The following is a 20,971-nucleotide window of genomic DNA, read 5'->3' as shown; positions in this document are numbered from 1 at the left end:
ATAATTAACTTTTGGAGAAAACCAGTATCTAGCTGCTCTATGATTTCAGACACCTCTACATAAACACAATGATATCAAATGTACCTACTCCCAACTTTCCATAGGCCCATTAAAAAAAAAACCGTTGAAGACAGTGACCTTTGACCTAGTTGACTTCAGGCAATATAATTTACAGTTGAGTATGGCAGTGAAACAGTTGAGCCTGAAGACTGTTCACAGGAAAAAAATTCTTTAAGTGTTCATGGTACTGGAATTTTCCAAGTGCTCCCAGGATATTTGGTGAATTTTTATAATAAGTTATTTTGACATAAATTTCCCCAATCGAATTCCATATCTCGGGGGGTACGTGGAGAGATGCTTGCTTCATTTTCAATTTTGTGTTTGGAAATATAAAAGGAATGGAAAATAGTGACCAATAAGGACTCAATGAGGTGCTTTACTATATTAGTGATCTGGAAAATACAAGATAAAGTAAAATTTTTCACTCAGCACTTTGGCAAAACTTAAAGATAGAATGATTTGCTACAACCATCATGAAAGGAAACCCAGTTTGACTATTAAGATTAGAAATGTGAATATGTATTAACCCAATAGTCTTACTTGTAGGTATAAGCCCTAAAGAAATACATAGGCACAAGGAATTGTACATAATGATCATAATGGTAATTATTCCAGAATTTGTCATAATGAAAAACACTGTCATTAAAACAGAGATATAGTCATATACTGGATTACTGTGCGATGATTTAAAAAATGAAGTTTTTCTGAATGTAAGCTTTGTGTAGGAAGGAAATTTTTATTCATTTTGTGTCTTCAGTAACTTGAACAGTGCATCATATATAGGTGATTATTTGTTGACCACATCTGTAAGTACAAAGGTAGATTTCCAAGTTAGGCTATTGTTGAGTGAACAAAGCAAATTGCAGAAAATGTGTACTGTAAAATATATATGCATATAACTCCATAAAAACAAAAGTGTGAATTACATGTGTGCATTTTTGTGTGAGCTACATATGTGTGTATGTAACTCTACAGAAACTTATCTGGAAAGTTACACAAAAATGACAATAATGATACCCTTTAGGGTAAACATGAAAAGAACCAAAGTTTGGTAATAATATTTTGAAAAATCTTCAGATTTTTTAAATATATAAAATTTGGAAAAAGCTAATGCTTTCATTTATTACTTCCATAATTATAAGATAAGCCTAAAATTACATTTTATAATAGCAAGATGATTTCCTTGTTATCTACTAATTAAAACTTTTTAGTGAGTCAGGAACTCCTTCCTTGGGAGACCCACAATCTCCACACAGTCTTGCTAGAGCTAGGCTTTCCAAAGAGAAATCTTCTAAATACATGGAATAAATTGAAAGGAAAAAAAAAAGAGCTAAGATTTTGTATATTCTTTAGGAATAGCTGTTTGTGTAGTGTCCATTTTTGTTCTCATTTTTGTATTAGCAGGAAACAAAAATTTTTCATGTTCTCTGAGTGCATTTACACATCTTTACAAAAATGCTGTGAGACATGTTAATAAAGGAGATAGCAATAAAGTTAATGGACAGACTATAAGGGACACAGAATGAGAGTAGGATTTTCATTCTGTCATGCTTTTCTTCCTCAGTGTGTAGCAATAAGCAAGTCAACCTCACTTTCCTGTACGCACTGTGAGGAGCCTGGGTTTTATGATCCCCAAGGGCCCAGTGGCCACCACAGGGTCCTCTGTGAGACCTGATGATAAAATGGAGCAGTGTTCTGCTGCCCACTGGCACAATCCAGTGTTTTGCTTTGGAAGTGACAAAAAGAGGAACTTCCCCACCTCTCCCTCAGTTGGATTTTTAAGGTTTTTTTCATAGCAAAAATTTATTTTCAGAATATGTTTTAAAGGTGTGTGACAATTTCATAAACAAAGTCTTGCATTTTGAGCCCCAGCAGGGCAAGTGCATGATGCAGTGTGGCCCATAGCATTTCATGGATAATTAACTGCACATACTTAAGCGAGAGGGAGCTTAAAGAAACTAAAATAGCTGTAACAGTACTTACTGTGTGCCCAGGACTGTGCTAGATCTTTTACCGGCAGCATTGTGTTTAATCTACACAGGTACCTGATGGGGTAGGTCCTGTTGTCATTTTACAGATAAGCCAGCAAAGTCTCTTGAGTGTCTAAATCATCTTACCATCTAGATTACATCACTGAGACTTGGATCTGGACAGTCTGATTTGAATCCATGCCACCCAGAAACACTCGCAACCACATCCTACAATGTACTTGCCTCCGTAAGTCTACTCTGGTACAGAACTGTTCTGTCCTGTGCAGCTCTTTCAGTAGGAACGGATAACCTCTCTGTTAAATCAGTAGCATCAGCCTTTTTCTATTGAAGTTATCTGCATATTATGAATTCTTTTTCCCGTCCCTCCTACCACTCCATAATGATTTAATTTGCTGGCATGAGGCTTTTAGATTACACTCTATTTAAAGCTTTTAAATAGATTTGTTATCTAGAAGGAAAACATTTTCTTTGTCATAACTTTCAGATGAACTGTTATTGATCATCTATGAGGTCTGCAGTTTCTGTTTCATTTTCTTCACTGAATACACATAGCCCACTTAATGTTTATGGCTAACATCTGCTAAACAATTGTGAGTAAAATATTTGCCTCAATGAAACTGAATTTTTAATGTTTTCTCTTGGATATTGAACAATTTCGGGGTTTCAGATTTTCTGGATTTATGTTGACAGCTCTTTTCCTTGCAAAAAGAAGTAATCTGATTACTTACATCATATGCTTTCATAACAAACTTTATTCGTAGGTCAAAAGAAGGTCAGTGTAGTTTTTAATAAGTAGATAGGTTACTGCAGTGTTGTTTCATTTGGATCCTCCGGGAACTGGTAGGATCTGCCTTAATAACTGCAAGTGCTATCTGCCTACAGCAAATCTGTCATGCTTTATCCTGAAATATTGGAGGTATGCACTAAATACACATCAGTATTCAGATTTGCACCACTGTTCCCACGAACATTAGCCTAGAGATTCCACCTAAAATGTATGAATAAGTGGGCCTCACTTAAATGAGTAGAAATGAAGTTTACCATTGAATAGAAAAGAGGAATTGGTTTATTAAGCCATACAACAGTATCACTATGATTTCAAGAGAGTATGTTTAACCCCCTTAAGAGAACAAATTTTGATTGTTACCTTTATTGAAGGTGTCCTGTGTGTCCAGAATGCAGTCACTATAATGACACAAGGAAAATGGCTTCTGTGGATCTTCAATGGAAGATTAAAAAACCTATTTCACAATAATGAACAATTGAGACAAATATATGCACAGGAGTTGGAATGTGTGAGGTAGAATATACATACTTTGCATTTTCACTGAAGAGAGAAAACTATAAAAAGTGGGAATTAAGCTAACCATTCAAAGCAGACTGAAATTCAGAAAAGCGAAATTAGTTTTGAGATAACAGCATCAAGTTGATAGTGAACAGCAAACTTCCTGAGCAAAAGCACTGCAGTAGAAGTCAATACATTCACTTGTCCAGGCAGTAAGAACAACTTTCACTTCCCATGCTCCCAGCAGGGACCCTCCTCCCAGACTTCTCTGAAAGTTCACTCTCTGCCTTCTGCTGAGTTTCCTTTTCTCCCGCTCACAGCCTGCTGAACTCCCTGACTGTGGGGAGCAACTGGGAGCAACTCGGACTAGACTAAGTTACTGGAATTAAGACTTATTCTATGCATCTGCTCTCCCACAATATGGCGCTGGGAGAGGAGAAAACAGCTTCTACGCAGCTGCCTCTTGCCAACTTGAGTGATGACCGCCAAGAGCTGATCCTGCTCCTGATTGGAGGAGAGCAGCGTACTCGGCGTGTGGGCAGCCGAGTTGGGATTGATGGAAGAGGACTATAAAGGAGGAGAGAGACAACATGCACGGGGAACATCTAAGGGGAACATCTATCTGAAGGAACACCTGTGCAGCCCCCGAGAGAGCCGGCCGGCGGTGTGCCACTCCCCCGCAGAAGTGGGGAAGGTGGCAGGGGGAACCGCCCTTCCACGGAGGTGGAAGGGACGGTAGCCAACCCGGGAAGAACCAGCAGCAAACCCGGGGAGGGCCGAGCAGACGAAAGAACAGCGCAGGGTCCTGTGTCGTTCCTCCACGAAGACGGGGAGCGACATAATGGTGCCATGACTCGGATATGAAGCCTAGGCAGGGTTTAGTGTCGTTCCTCCACGAAGAGGGGGAGCGACATAATGGTGCCGTGACTCGGATATGAAGCCCAGGCAGGGTTTAGTGTCGTTCCTCCATGAAGAGGGGGAGCGACATAATGGTGCCGTGACTCGGATAGGAAACTTAGGAGGGAAGAAACGGGAAGAAGTGGAAAATACCGGAGAGAGAGACTAGAAGAGCCTAGGGGAAAGCCGGATGGAAAAGGTGCCGGAAGAAGCTATCGAAAGCCTAGGCATAGACTCGGATATGGACTGTGGGAAAGAAGTTAGGATTTAAAGTGAAAGCAAGAAGAAACTTAGACTCAGATACGGACTGCAGGTTGAAAGTGAAAGTGAAACCTATAAGAAACTTAGACTTGGATAGGGACTGTGGGGAGAGGCCAGGAGAAATGAGGGAGGAATATTGTTGGAAGAAAACTTAGGGAAACATACTGGGTAGAGAAAAATGTTAGGGAAATTGAAGCCACGGGGGGCAGGCCGAGGCGGAGACGTAAGCCAGTTTGGAATTCTTTAAGTCAGCCCGAGGGGCAAAAGGCGAAAATCTGGAACCAGAGGCAGAGACATGGGCCGCCAGGTTGGAATCCGTCAGATTAGCCCGGGGAGCAAAGGACGGGAAGCAAGACCGAAAGGCGCAGACGCGTGAGCTAGGTTGAATTCGCCAGGTTAGCCCGGGGAACTTAGATTGAATACTAGTGGTGGAAATGTGAGCTGGGGCTGTGTGACTCGCGGAAGCCGCCGTGTGCAGAGAGAGCACGGGGCGTGAATAGATAGGGAACGTGGGGCTAGTGCGAAGGCCGTGGTGCGGGCGCGAAGGGGCGCGGAGACCGCGGAGCGCGCGAAGCTGAGCCGCGCAGATAAGAGAAGCGCGGGCTGAAGCAGCGCAAAGCCGGGAAGCCGCCGCGGGGCGGCGAGGTGCCGAGAAGCAGCCTCGGGGCGGGCGCCGGGAAGCCACAGGGATAAGAGAAACAGAAGTTTAGAAGTGAAATGAGAGAAATAGGAATGCTGGTAGATAGAAGTAAAATAGGAGAAATAGGAATACCTGGAGATAGAGAAATAGAGAAAGGCCTCCCCACAACACAGCAATGAGAGAGCTTGGATTCGGTCTGCCTGATTGGGACGATAAGCACCTGCGGGTGGCTAGCAGCTTATGCGCCGCAGGTCACCGAAGACAGGCACGAATTAACATCAATAAGTCTCCCCACAATACCGCAATGAGAAGGCTTGGATTCGGTCTGCCTGATTAGTAAGGCGGTAAGCACCAGCAGGCAGCTCGACCAGAGTATGAGCTGCAGGTCACCGAAGATAGGCACGAACCAACACTAATAAGTCTCCCCACAAGACGGCAATGAGAAGGCTTGGATTCGGTTTGCCTGATAGGGCTTGTAAGCACCTGCATGCAGTTCTAGCAGAGCAGAGCATGCGCTGCAGGGCACCGAACTCAGGCACGCATCAGCGCCTAAAAACCTCCTCACAACATGGCGAAGAGAGGACCTGGATTCGGTTTGCCTGATTGATAGGACTTGTAAGCACCTGTGGGCAACTCTAGCAAGCAGAGCAGAGTGTGTGCCGCGGGACACAGAAGACAGGCGCATATCAACGCCAAAAAAATAAAAAGAAAGGGGGATCTGTGGGGAGCAACTGGGAGCAACTCAGACTAGACTAAGTTACTGGAATTAAGACTTATTCTATGCATCTGCTCTCCCACAATATGGCGCTGGGAGAGGAGAAAACAGCTTCTACGCAGCTGCCTCTTGCCAACTTGAGTGATGACCGCCAGGAGCTGATCCTGCTCCTGATTGGAGGAGAGCAGCGTACTCGGCGTGTGGGCAGCCGAGTTGGGATTGATGGAAGAGGACTATAAAGGAGGAGAGAGACAACATGCACGGGGAACATCTAAGGGGAACATCTATCTGAAGGAACACCTGTGCAGCCCCCGAGAGAGCCGGCCGGCGGTGTGCCACTCCCCCGCGGAAGTGGGGAAGGTGGCAGGGGGAACCGCCCTTCCACGGAGGTGGAAGGGACGGTAGCCAACCCGGGAAGAACCAGCAGCAAACCCGGGGAGGGCCGAGCAGACGAAAGAACAGCGCAGGGTCCTGTGTCGTTCCTCCACGAAGACGGGGAGCGACACCTGACCAACCACAGGCTAATCAGAATCTCACCTTCTCTTGAATCTTCGCCTTACTTGCTGAAGAAGTGGTCATTTCTTCCCCTGCTATCATGGCCTGTCAGTCAAGGGCTAACCCAGCATGCTTCAGACTGTATGATGGTACTCCAGAAGTTCATGGACAATGGAATTAAAAGATAAGCTTATTTTGTTGCACAGAATATCTGAAATTCAGGTGTACAAGTGATCTTCAGAAAATGTGTGGAACATTTCACATTATGGGAAAACTTGCGTGGATCTAAAAAACATTTTGTACCAAAGTAAAATTATTTTTAATTCCATTTTCTCTATGAACTTATCCCCTTAAGGTTGAGACCGTCTCACAGGTAGGAACAATATGTCATAATCCTGTCCTCTGTGCTGTAATAGAAACTGGCCCCAACTAGACAGTCAGTGAATCATGTGTGTGTTTTGTTATTAAAGATTTTATTTATTTATTTGAGAGACAGAGTTACAGACAGAGGGAGAGACAGAGCCAATCCAAAGCCAGGAGCCAGGAGCTTCTTCTGGGTCTTTCACATGGGTGCAGGGGCCCAAGCATTTGTGTCTCTTTTGCTGCTTTCCTAGACCATAAGCAGAGAGCTGGATCGGAAGTGGAGCAGCCAGGACATGAATCAGTGCCCATATGGGATGCTGGCACCACAGCTGGAGGCTTAACCTACTACACCACAGCACTGGCCCCTGAATCATGCGTGTTTTTTTTTAACTCTTTTTTTTTTCTTTTTTTTTTGGGGGGGGGGGTGGGGGGACAGGCAGAGTGGACAGTGAGAGAGAGAGACAGAGAGAAAGGTCTTCCTTTGCTGTTGGTTCACCCCCCAGTGGCCACCGCGGCTGGCACGCTGCAGCCGGCGCACCGCGCTGATCTGAAGGCAGGAGCCAGGTGCTTCTCCTGGTCTCCCATGGGGTGCAGGGCCCAAGCACTTGGGCCATTCTCCACTGCATACCCGGGCCACAGCAGAGAGCTGGACTGGAAGAGGAGCAACCCGGAAAGAATCAGGTGCCCCACCAGGACTGGAACCCTGGGTGCCAGCGCTGCAGGCAGAGGATTATCCTAGTGAGCCGCAGCGCCGGCCCTGAATCATGTGTTTTAAGAGAAAGATTTTCTCTATTTACCTTTCCTATTAACATCAATAGAGTCTACATCTATAGCAGTAAATGGTTTTTTTTTTTCATTGTAGACAAATCTAAAGAGAGAAAGCATAAAAATACATTTCAAAAATTTAGGGGGCCAGCGCCACAGCTCAGTTGGCTAATCCTCCGCCTGCGGCGCTGGCACCCCAGTTCTAGTCCCAGTTGGGGCGCCGAATTCTGTCCCAGTTGCTCCTCTTCCAGGCCAGCTTTCTGCTGTGGCCTGGGAGTGCAGTAGAGGATGGCCCAGGTGCTTAGGCCCTGCACCCGCATGGGAGACCAGGAGGAAACACCTGGCTCCTGCTTCGGATCAGCGCAGCGCCGATACTTGTTGTATTGTTAGATTGGAAAGATGCAGCATGAAAGAAGTAAAAGAAGTAAAGCCAGAGAAGAAAAAAGAATATTCTCTGGAAGCCAGCCTTCTGCAAGTATTGTCTGCCAGGTTCCCACTGTGTTTTCTACGTGACATGGTGTCAGGTAGAAACATGTGTCAGAGTCTCCAATATATGTTAGGCATTGGAGACCACTGTGCCCCTGCACTTTCTCTGCTCCGTGCCCCATAAGTAATTACAGTAGAATGAGAACTAAGCTTCCATAACTGGTCGATTTTAGTTATTTATGTTAATTTAGGAGCTGAATTCAGCACACATGTGCATGCAATAAAATGCTATCAGCATTCTGTTAGGGTACATACTGTGGAAGAAAAATCAGGTTATAGGAAACAGTGAAAGTTGTATTCCATGTCTTTTGTTTGTTAAATAATTGAGCACTTAAGTCCTCTGTGAGGGACAGGTTTCTCTTAGACATTTCTAGTAAATGAACCCTAACTTGTAGCTTGTGATTCTTTTGTTCCTGCTGTTGTTTCTGGTCTCTTGTACCACAAAGCTAGAGAAGTCAATGGTAACTTTTTATTTTTTAAGAAACAGCATTGGCACATCTCTGAGTCTGTTCTGCCTGGAGGTATCCCATTAGAGCTCTGTGTTTTTCCAGTTTTCTTCTCTGGAGGAGGTGGAAGATTTCATTTCAGGATAACAAATCAGTGGGCCAACTTCTGGTGAAAAGATAACCCTTCAAGATGGTTCTGTGCCTGGCAAATAGGTATGGACTTCAGAGAGTTCATGGAAAACGTGAATTGTGAAAAACTATTTTTGAAAATTATTTAAAAAATGTTTGAACCAAAATAAACTCACCTTTTAATTCCACTTTCTGCGAACTTTCTGAGGTACCCTAATATATTTTAAAACTACTTGGCACATAATAATTAAAAATAGTAAAATATTTTTAATGAAATTATAATTTTTGGAGCATTTACAACAAAATCTAAAGTGTATCTCTGGCCAGCACCTTGGCTCACTTGGCTAATCCTCCGCCTTGCAGCGCCAGCACACCGGGTTCTAGTCCCGGTTGGGGTGCCAGATTCTGTCCCGGTTGCTCCTCTTGCAATTCAGCTCTCTGCTGTGGCCAGGGAGTGCAATGGAGGATGGCCCAAGTGTTTGGGCCCTGCACCCGCATGGAAGACCAAGAAGAAGCACCTGGCTCCTGGCTGCGGATCGGCATGGCCCCGGCCATGGCAGCCATTTGGGGAGTGAACTAACGGAAGGAAGACCTTTCTCTCTCACTGTCTATAACTCTCTCTCTGTCTCTCTCTCTCACTGTCTAACTCTGCCTGGCAAAAAAAAAAATAAAATAAAAATAAAGTGGATCTCTTTGAATCTAGCTCCTCAAATTTGCCCCAGGTTTTATTGAAGGCATTATTAATTTGTGGCAAAAGGAAAACATCCCTGTTTCTTGTGTAGCTGATTTGTAAGACTTTATTTAGTCAATGGTGTCTTTATTCATATCAAGTAAAAGCTCTTTAGCTCTTTTTGATGATATCATCATGTCATCATATGCATTTTTTGGATCTTCCTACTTCCTCTGGTTTTCACAAGGAAAAATATCACCAGCTGTTAGCTCTTAGCTCTGGACTTGCAGTGTCTTGCTGAGGCCCCTGCTGTTGGTAAATTAACAAGCAGTCCAAGTAAACCGGGAAACATTTTATTCAGAGACTAAAAATAAAGCATACCAGAGTCATAGAGGCAGTCATAAAAGCAGATTTAGATTTGCCATAAAAATATGTAGATTTCTAAGGAGATGGCTGAGTGAATGTCACATCCTTCTTCTGGATTGTAAAGTATATTTTGGTGTAAAACATTTTGAAACTTATGCATTTTTTTTTCAAAATATGCATTTTCTATGAACTTTTAGAAGACCCTTCCTGTGCATGGATTTCAAAAAATTTTTGCACAAAAATAAACACTTTTTCATGCTATTTTCCCAAACTTTTTAAAGTATTTCCATATAGACATTTTAAGATATAAAAATCTTTCTTAGTCTATGACCTGTAGTTTACTAACCTCTGGTCTTTATAGTCATTTGTTGAGTCTTGCCTAGTAGCTCTTTGTGAACACATGCTGACTATTATAATTATTAATCCCAATGTTTGCCTGACATCAGAAATGTAAACATGAATGTAAAAAAATCCTTTTCTAAAAGGTCTTACAGCCTTAGGAGGAAAAAGAATACATAAAGGTATTTTATGTATGTGTAGATTATAGTATATTGTGAGGGCTGTCATTGATGTCTAGCAGTGGCATGACTGGGTAAGGTGCTGCACACGGAACATAACCTTATGAGTGCTGCACACAGAACATAACCTTATGAGAGGCCTCAGAAGTTCAGTAAGCAGAAGAGGAAAAGCAGTGCATCTCCCTTGAGGGGGATAATAGTCATTCCTTAATGTAGGACATTTATGGGTGGGACAGAGGTTCCTACTCAGTGAAAGATCTGTTTTCAGATGGTGGCGTAGATAACTTCTGCTCACTGACTTCAAAGAACTTATATAGATTCTGCAGAAACACAGAAGTTAATTTTATAATTATTGTTCCATAATTACAGAGCTAAACCAATATACCAAAAGCATTTGCCTACTTCTTCTGAACACAGATTGTAAAAGGCTGTGGTCACTGGGTAAGTTAGAAATGAAAACACCTAGATTTGGACATGTAAATGGCAAGGTTTAGCGGACTAGGATTCATGCGCACTCTGTTCCATTGCCAGATTTGTTACTTAATGTAATTTTGAGAAAAATCTATGGCCTGTGCTTAATCATATTTAACATGAAGGGTTGAAGGAGATTATTTTTTTCCTTTAAAAAAAACCTTATTTATTTGGAAGACAGGATTATAGAGAGAGAGAAAGAGACAAAGAAGAGAGATGCCATCTGCAGGTTGAAGGAGACGATTTCTAAGGCACCTGCAAGTGCTAGATGATATGACTGTAATTAAAATGCATATTGAGGAGTAGCAGTGCTGGCTAAGAAATTGTGGGATATGTACACCAGGAAATACTACACAGTGGTAAAAAAAAAATGAAATCCGATCGTTTGTAACAAAATGGATGAATCTGGAAAACATCATACTTAGTGAAATAAGCCAGTCCCAAAGGGACAAATACTGTGTGTTCTCCCTGACCTGTGAGAACTAATAGAGCACCTAAAAGGCAGTCTGTACAAGTGAAATTGACACTTGGAGAAGCAATGACTTGAACAGCCCTTGTCTTGACTGTTGAGGAACAGTTTTTTTTTTTTTTTTTCCATGCAAAAGGTCTTAGTTGTTATATTTTGGAGAACTAATTCTTAATTCAAGCATTACATTAGAACTACTTGGGGAGCTTAAAAAAAAAAAAAAAAAAAAAAACAATGTTATGGCCCCATCTCAGACCAGTGAAATCAGAATCTTTGGGGTAGAGCGCTAGCATGTGAATTAAGTTACAGAAACAGAAATCAAATATTGTCAAAAAGTAAATTTTATAAGTTATGTTTTTCAGTTCATTGTGTACTCCATTTTCCAATTCTTACTGGAATTCCTTCTCCAAGCATTATATTCAGCATATATATTTTCATTTTACTAAATCTGGATTTTGTTATTTGCCAAATAAAGGTATAAATCACATACATATAAACCACATTATGACCATAAACTGAAAATTATTTTTTAATATTAAATTTTCATTTCATCCTTAGGCCCCTATAAATAAACAAAAGAAAATCATCTCTTTCATTCTCCAAAAACAATTACAGTATTTCTTCGCCAAGGGTGACCTTTTTTTTATTTTTTCAGAAAATTATGTTATCTCCACAGCAAATACATTACATATTTATTGGCTAAACATGTTAGGTGTTCACTACCATGCTGTCATGTAGCTTGTCAAGGTTGTAAATATTTAAGTCCCTCCTAAACCATGTTCTGCAGAGGAAACAACATTAAGCTGTAGTTGGAGACAGACAGCGAGGAGTTAGCATCCTCTGTGACCCACACAGTGGTGGGACCGATACCAAGAAAAGTGCTGACTTACTCAGTGATGTTAGAAATAGTGATGAGGCATAACTGTTAAACTAAAATGGTATTTTATTATTCCAGTTGTACTAATTTCCTTTTACCACAAGAGGTCCCTAAATCCTGATTGGTACATGCAAGCCATTTTATGTGCGTATCACAGCCACAACATGTGGCTGTTATTTCTGTGACTCCATATTAACCAAAATCTTAATGCAGGCGGGCTAGACTTCTGTTCTACCAAGTGCTGAAAATGTACTTTTTGTCCCAGCCGAACACAGAAAAACACTAGCATCTAAGAATATAAGAGCGATTAAAAGGCTAGAAAGTGAGTTGTGTGGTGTGGCAGTGAAATACAGTTCCTTTAGAGGTTAAGTGAAAAAACAGACTGCTTTGTGAGTTAAGAACAAGACCAGTCTGTTTCACCTCAGGTCTGAATTCTCGGTCTTGTCCTAGCATTCTTAATCTCTTGGTATCATAATTAAACATGATTTCTTTGTGGGATACAGATAAAAAATATAGAAGGATATTTTGAGTGGGAAAACTGGGATGAAACATGAATCAGGTTTTTGTCACTCTGGCTTTGGTTATGTTTAAATCATATTGTCACTTTGAATGTGAATAACCACAAATATCCCTGAGCCTGCCCTTCACTAATTTAGGTATTGCTACCTTGTCTGCCCCTTGCCAAGCAGAAAGATCTATTTCTTGCCTCTAAGATTTGAAATCTCTTTGGGAGATAACTTAATGGGCAAGTAAAATTCACTGTAGTGTGTTCAACATACCTCTTGCTTTGGTTTAGTAGCTTGATCTATTTCAGTAACAAGATAAGTACATATTTGTGTAATTATTTCCTGTTCCTTTAATGGTTTGAGGTTAGAAGAAGGCAACAATAATACTTAACCAGGGGGGCCGGCACTGTGGCTCACTTGGTTAATCCTCCATCTGGGGCGCTGTCATTCCTTATGGGCGCTGGATTCTAGTCCCGGTTGCTCCTCTTCCAGTCCAGCTCTCCTGTGGCCCAGGAGGGCAGTGGAGGATGGCCCAAGTGGTTGGGTCCCTGCACCTGCATGGGAGACCAGGAGGAAGCACCTGGCTCCTGGCTTGGATCAGCACAGCACCGGCCGTGGTGGCCATTTGGGGGGTGAACCAACGAAAGGAAGACCTTTCTCTCTGTCTCTCTCTATGACTCTACCTGTCAAATAAAAAAAAAAAAATACTTAACCAGGGAGCCACTGACCTTTCATAGTAGGCCAACCATTGAGTCTCTATTTATACAAGGCTTATCTATTTTTTGTTCATTTTCAAACTTGTGATCAAAGCAAGGACATGCTTATTATTACTTTAGAATGTAGCCTTCTATCATTAAACTATTATGTTTGCACTCTTCTGAATTAGGCTTATTAATGGATACTAACAAGTAATCTAGATGAAAATTTAAAATACAGTATTCAAATAAGTACCCTTTTTTCCTTTGGATATGGTAACAGTAACTTTTTAATAGTAACATACTTTCACCACTAGATGGCACCAAAATACAAGAACTTGTATGTATGCTTAGCTAAGTAAAAATTAACTTTTTTTTTTAAGATTAACAAGGCTTGAAAAAAACTTTATCTATAACAGGATTACATACAGATGTACAAGATGAGAAATCGCCATATTTTAACTAAAATACGTGTCTAAATAAAGAGCATACATAGAAGTCATTCATTTAACTGGCATTAAAATTGATTTGAGTTTATTCTAATTCTACTTGTCTTCTCCTCCACAAAGAAACCTTTTATTTAATGAGTACAGATTTCCTAAGTACAACTTTAGGAATATAGTGATTCTTTCTGCCATGGCCACCCTCCCACCTCACCTCCTCCTCTCTCCCATTCCCTGTCCCATTCTCCATTTATATTCATTTTCAATTCACTTTATACACAGAAGGTAAATTCTATACTAAGTAAAGATTTGAACAATTTGCACACACATGCAAAAAAAAATGTTTGAAGACAAATTTTACAGTTAATTCTCATAATACAACTCATTGAGACTAGAGATCCTGCATGGGAAGTAAGTGCAAAGTGAACTCTTGTTGTTAATTAAACAATTAACAGTCTTGGGGCCCATGCTGTGGCATAATGCATAAAGCCGCCGCCTGAAGCAGTTCAAGTCTCAGTTGCTCCGCTTCCGATCCAGCTCTCTGCTGTGGCCTGGGAAAGCAGTAGAAGATAGCCCAACTCCTTGGGCCCCTGCACCCTGGTGGGAGACCTGGAGGAAGCTCCTGGCTCCTGGCTTCAGATCAGCTCAGCTCCAGTTGTTGTGGCCATTTACGGAGTGAACCAGTGGACGGAAGGCCTCTCTTTCTGCCTTTGCCTCTCCCTCTCTGTAACTTTCTTTCAAATAAATAAATAAATCTTAAAAAAAATAAAAAATAAAAACACTCTGTGTATGACCTCAGTGATCACCCAAGGTTCTTGACATGAGCTGCCATGGCTCTGGAAGCCTTTTGAATACACAGTCTCTGTCAATATTTAGACAGGGCCATAAGTAGAATGGAAGTCCTCTCCTCCCTTCAGAAAAAAGTACACCCTTCTTTGATGGCCATTTATTTCCACTAGGGTCTCACTCAAGAGATCCTTCATGTAGGACATTTTTTTGCCATAGGGTCTTAGCTTTCCATGCCTGAAATGCTCTCATGGGCTTTTCAGCCAGACCAGATTGCCTTAAGGGCAGTTTTCTGAATATAGAAGTTGTAAGTCTAAATATGTTCATGGCCCTAAACATTGTGAATTTTTTGCTGTCCAACTTTTAAAATTACTTTTGCTTTTTTTTCAGGTGAAATAACCTAGATGACTCCCTTAGCTATAAGTTCTGAGTCACAGCTTCTAAAATTGAGTTGATAGTCTCCCACTCATCAAACTATTCCATTGTTAGCTAGTCTTATTTGTCTCTTAAATTGCCTTCTATTCCCTGAAAAACAGAAAATATATGTTATTTTTTAAGGTCCATTATATAGCTTCTGGGATATTAAGCTACTCAAGAGAATTATTCACAAAGCAAAATATAAGAAGAACACAAGCCTTGTTTTTGTTCTTTATCACCTAATGTCTGAAATATTATTCTCATGTTGTAGCATTTTCTTTCTTTTATGTCATCATTTGGTCTGGTTGTGATATTCTTACAGTGTACTATTTTCTGAATTGAGATACTTGAGGCTGCAAATAATAGGTATACTCAGTGGTTTAAGTTTTATTATTGAGTTGAGTTATTTCACATAGCCAGAAGTCATCCAGAGGTTGGGTGGTATTTCCAGGGGCTCAGTGGCTTAATCAGAGATCTAGTGATGTCATCGGGGACCCAGGTTCCTTTCATATTTCCACTCTACTATCCTTGGTGTGAAACTTGTGCTTTGTGTTGAAGAGAGCTTTGTGTTGCAGTGCCAGATGGAACTTAAAAATGTGAGAAAGCCCAGCAGTAGAAGAGGGGGGCGAGGGGCATGTCCCCCTATGTAGATTTTAATTTATTGGGGGCGGGGCATAATATATTACTCTAGAGTCCCCTGGCAGGAGTTCTCCTTGGGGCTCATTGGCTGTGCCTGGGTCCTCAGCACTCTCCCAATCAAAAGTCCCTGATAGTGGGAGGGAGTTAATCTGACAGTTTCAGACTGGTAGAGAGCCAGGTCCTCCCTGAGCACACAGCCCTTGAAAAGGAAGTTGGGGAATAGCCTTGGGCATTCGGACAGTAATATTTGCTGTCATTCTGTATTGTTTGTTTGATTCACCTACAGACTCTTCTATCCTGCTATTCTTGAAATATAAATTTTTTTTGCTATTACTTCAAGTGTGTGACACTAGACAGGGTAAGCAGGTGTAATCTGTATCCAGTTATTGCAGAGCCTGTCATTCAGTACAAGCTGTTTAATTTATTTCTATGTGTATGTCCTCTTCCTAGCAAATAAAAGAAGTAAGAATTTATATACTCTGTATCTGCCTATTAGTGCTGTCAGGCTCAGAGGACAGTGTTTCTAAAATGCTTTATGAATCTAGTAGCATTTCAACCAAATCTGCCATTGTTTCCTGTGTACCACAATTTTCAAGGCACTGAGTCAAGTGTTATTGATGACACTGCCCAGAATGTCTGAAAACATCGCTATCAGCTGCCTCTCAGCTCGGGCTATACCTGTAGACTCACTGAAGACCCACAGAGGCAGAGCCAGCAGTCCCAGTTCCGTGATTGAAGTCCTTCAGCATTCGCTGTGAACTGTGATGCTTTCTGGCTTGCTTTCCATTTGACACCCCAGCAGCTCTGAGAGGCCATGCAACAGCTCTCCTGGGGTGTGCTGCATCTGATACAGCACTGCCAATAGAGCCAGCTCCCTTTCAGCTGCTTCATGCCAAAGATGTGTTCCTGGTGCTCCATCTGAATATTGCTTCTTCTCTGTGTTCAGCAACTGTGTGTTAAGAAGGAAAGAATATTTATCAATCAATTGATATTTTAAAGGTAGTAAGGTTTTCTCTTACTTAAAAATACTGATGATATTGGGATGAGCATTTGGCTGAGAGTTAAGATGCCACTTGGGAAGCCCACATCTGGTATTGGAGTACCTAGCTTCGAGTCCCAAATCCACCCCCAATTCTAACCTCCTGAAGCACATCCTGAGAAGCTACAGGTGATGATGGCTCAAGTACTTGGCTCATAGCTTTGGCTAGGTGAACCTGTGGATAAGACTCTCTCTCTCTCTCTCTCTCTCTCTCTCAAGTAAATAACTAAAGTATTCTTACTGTTGATACTGTTTATTGTGTTTTCTGCTTTGATAGTTGAACAGTTCTTATTGGATAACCAATTAATATTATGAAGATTATCAACCATCTCGAACTCTTTAACACACAATTATTCTTAGGTGTTTAAATTTAAATGAAAAGTGATCCCTGTTAAATATAAGAGTGGGAATAAGAGAGGGAGGAGATGTACAGTTTGGCACATGCTCACACGGACTTAGCCCTAATGGTAGAGCTAGAAACGTGCCAGGGGATTCCAAATCAATTCTATCAAGGTGGCATGTACCAATGCCATCTCACTAGTCAAAGTGATCAGTTTTAGTTCATAATTGATCATAATGATAGGATTAACTGTCAAAGGGATCACATAAACAGGACTGGTGTCTGCTAATACTAACTGATAGAATTAAAAAGGAGAGAACAATCCAACATGGGAAGCGGGATACACAGCAGACTCATAGAATGGCAGATGCCCTAAACAGCACTCTGGCCTCAGAATCAGCCCTTAAGGCATTCGGATCTGGCTAAAAAGCCCATGAGAGTATTTCAGGCATGGAAAGCCAAGATATTGTGGGAAAAAAAAAAAAAAAAACCCACACACACAAAAACAAAAACACCACCTAAATGAAAGATCTCTGTGAGATCCTAGTGGAAAGAACAGGTCATCAAAGAAGGAGGTACCTTTCTCTGAATGGAGCAGAGAACTTCCACTTTGATTATGGCCTGTCTAAATAAGGTCGGAGTTTGTGAACTCAAAAGGCTTGCATAGCCTTGGAAACTCATGACAAGAGCCTCAGGTGATTACTGACATCATAAATAAGTGTCAGTATTAAACCAACAACGGGAGTCACTGTACACTTGGTCCCCATGTAGGATCTCTGTCCTTAATGTGTAATACCATGTGAATTGACTGTAAAACTACTATTCAAATAGTATTGTATACTTTGTCTATCTGTGTGGGTGCAAACTGTTGAAATCTTTACTTAGTATATACTAAATTGATCTTCTGTATATAAAGATAATTGAAAATGAATCTTGTTGAAGAATGGGATGGGAGAGGGAGCGGGAGCTGGGATGGTTGTGGATGGGAGGGAGGCTATGGGGGGAAAAGCCACTATAATCCTGAAGTTGAACTTTTGAAATTTATATTTATTAAATAAAAATTTAAAAAAGATTATCAACCATCATAATTTTTTAAGTAAAAGGCAAAGTGCTCAAAAAGCATTTAGTATTGCTGTCATTGCTAGATTGTTTGAAGTTGTGTTGATGCTTTTATCTGTAGCTTTGAATGGCATTAACTTGTTTGAAAGTACAGTGAGAAAAAAATATTTTAAAGAGAAATCTCTTGGTGTTTTTATTTTTCAGAAAACTGTGGACTCTATTTTCCAGAAATAAAAAGAGATCCAGGTAGATATTTACATAGTTGTCCCGAATCCGTAAGAAAGTGGCTTCGACAGCTGAAGAATGCTGGGAAAATTCTTTTGTTAATTACCAGTTCTCACAGTGATTATTGTAGACTTCTCTGCGAATATATCCTTGGGTAAGTCATAACCTACTTCGTTTTCACTATTTTATAAATACTGATAACAGATTAGACCAGAGCTTTTGCAGAAGGATTCAGCCATAACCATATCATGATTTTAAGCAATGCTGAGTGATGAGTGGTTTCTTTCTTATACCATACCTCAGCGTCTTCTGGCAGCACCCAGATGTGCTTGGGCACATTTTAGCAAAGTAGTGTTATTGGTGGCCTGTATGCTTGTAACTCATGATGGTCTAAGCTTTGGGTTTTCAGAAGGAGTACATGGCCTTCCATTTTCCATAATTTGGGTTTCTCAGCTTTGGATGGTAATTGAGGGTCATCGAGTTGTAGTTTACTCTCTTCTACAGCTAGCTGGAGTATAAAAGCCACTCCAGCCATCAAGATGGAACCTTTTTTTATCTATTTATTTTTATTTTTTATTTATTTATTTTTTGACAGTTAGAGAGAGAGAGAGAAAGGTCTTCCTTTCTGTTGGTTCACCCCCCAAAGGGCCACTACGGCTGGCACTGCACTGATCTGAAGCCAGGAGCCAGGTGCTTCCTCCTGGTCTCCCATGCGGGTTCAGGGCCCAAGCACTTGGGCCATCATCCACTGCCTTCCCAGGCCACAGCAGAGAGCTGGACTGGAAGAGAAGCAACCAGGACAGAATCTGGCACTCCAACCGGGACTAGAACCTGGGGTGCCAGCGCCACAGGTGGAGGATTAGCCTAGTGAGGAACCTTTTAACACAGCCAGGGAAGGAGTTGGCATCCATGAGAAGCAAAGCAGCGTAAATGCAGTATACTTTAGACAAACATGAATTCCAGCCCTGCTCTGCAACTTAGTATATGCCCTAGGGCAGGACTTGTAAACTCTTTAAGCCTCAATTTTGTCATCTTAAAAACTGGATGAGGGGGATCTTAAAATAACATAGCACTGGTGACATATTAGAGCAGTGGGTAAGTTTCATAAGTGTTAATCCTTATGTCACTTTTGTGGACAGGACCGATGAACATCTATTGTCAGTGCAAGATTCTACCCTGGGCTATGAGAGTTCCAACATTTCCTCCAGTTTCAGAAGGCACAGAACTGCCATGAACATGGAGCAAGTTTTAACCTCAAAACTGACCTCTGCCAATTTTTTTAGCCTCACCATTTCCCTGTGTGGGTTTAATTTGTTCTGTGATAGAATCTGTGAGTTCACTTTCTGCTTTCTGAATAATGCTTAGGCAGGGGACCCTTGAAGTGAACCACGGCTGAAGCCCTGGATACCTTGCCCAGTTGCTCTGGTAGTGAGGACCTTGCTTCAGAGAAAACACACCGCGGTTTAAATTCCTTTTTTATCAGCATAGATAACCAAACTCTTTCTTCTCATCTTAACTTAAATTTAATGCAGAGTTGGTTTGTAAAAATATTCTGGAATGCTGGGTAAATATTGTCTCCACAAAAATACTGTCTGTCCTTTTGGAGAAGGAACACCTTTGCTTTGCCATTCCAAATAATCCTCAGTGTAATGCTAAACACAAGCTAATAATCATCAAGTGTTGCCATCTAAAAATTAACATTGTAAGACTTCACTAATTTTCAAAATAGAGGACCTTCTCATTTTGAGCACTTATCGAAAGATGGCATTTGTCCTACTTTCCATAAACTAATGAATCCTAAACTTGTAGACATGGTTCCCAAATATTTCTAGCTGTTAGGAACTATGGGTCCACTGCTCTCTTAGAATCATGAGAAAACAAGCTGGGCAACTGGTCAATGTGGTACCATTTGGTTTTGGTTTTTGTTATGTTTATAATTTAAACAGTTCTCAGGAAGACTAGTGCTCAACCACCTTCTGTCTCCAGGGTTTCACTCACATTAAAATGTATAAGATATAAAGCAGGTAAAAGTTGACAGGAAGATAAGAAATGGTGCTGTGGTAAAATAGACAAAGATGAAGTTCTGTTTGTTATGGTCCTTTTGTAATTCCTTAAAGTTAAAGTTATGAAAAACATTGCTTTTCAGGAATGATTTTGCAGATCTTTTTGACATTGTGATTACAAATGCATTGAAGCCTGGTTTCTTCTCCCATTTACCAAGTCAGAGGCCTTTCTGGACACTCAGTGAGTGATATTTTGTTTCTTTTTTTGTCCTATACCCCAGGTGCAACATGGTGTCTTCTTTCCTCTAGTGGTGGGAAAAAAAAAGATAAAAGACCTATGTTTATGTTAAATTTTGCTCTACCACTTAATATCATTATTTGTTTGCATATCAGTCTCCCCCTGACTTTAAAAATGAAGTACAGGGTCGGGGTTGTGGTACAGAAGTTAGGCCACTGCCTAGGATGCGAGCATCCCTTATCTGAATGCCTGATTCAAATACCAGCTGATCCACTCCCAATCCAGCTTCCTAGTAGGCATCAGACGATGGATGAAGTACTTGGGCCCCTGCTACTACCCAGATGGCCCAAGTCCTTGGGCCCCTGCATCCAAGTGGGCGACCCAAAGGAAACTCCTGGCTCCTGGCTTCGGATCGGCACAGCTCCAACTGTTGAGGCGAGGCCAATTGGGGAGTGAACCAATGGATGGAAGATCTCTCTCTTTCTCTGCCTCTCCTTTATCTGTGTAACTATGACTTTCAAAATAAATAAAGAAATCTTTAAAAAAAAACACATCAATAAGAGAAAGCAGTATACATTAAATATATACCATTTTAAAAAGATTTATTTATTTATTTGAAAGATTTACAGAGAGAGAGATCAGTCTTCCATTTGCTGGGTCATTCCTCAAATGGCTGTAAT

General features: G+C 41.2%; 1 protein-coding gene across 1 annotated transcript in view; it reads left to right on the top strand.

Annotated features, from left to right (window-relative positions):
- NT5DC1 (5'-nucleotidase domain containing 1) overlaps nt 1-20,971 on the top strand; it is a 143,583-nt gene that overhangs the window by 97,884 nt on the left and 24,728 nt on the right. Inside the window, exons 7-8 of the mRNA XM_008263394.4 lie at nt 18,030-18,204; nt 20,197-20,294. Coding sequence (XP_008261616.3) covers nt 18,030-18,204; nt 20,197-20,294 — 273 coding nt within the window. The remainder of the gene's footprint in view (nt 1-18,029; nt 18,205-20,196; nt 20,295-20,971) is intronic.

Source organism: Oryctolagus cuniculus, chromosome 5 (genome assembly GCF_964237555.1).
Source record: "Oryctolagus cuniculus chromosome 5, mOryCun1.1, whole genome shotgun sequence".
In the NCBI taxonomy this organism is placed as follows: Eukaryota; Metazoa; Chordata; class Mammalia; order Lagomorpha; family Leporidae; genus Oryctolagus; species Oryctolagus cuniculus.
This window is presented reverse-complemented; position numbering and strand designations above follow the sequence as displayed.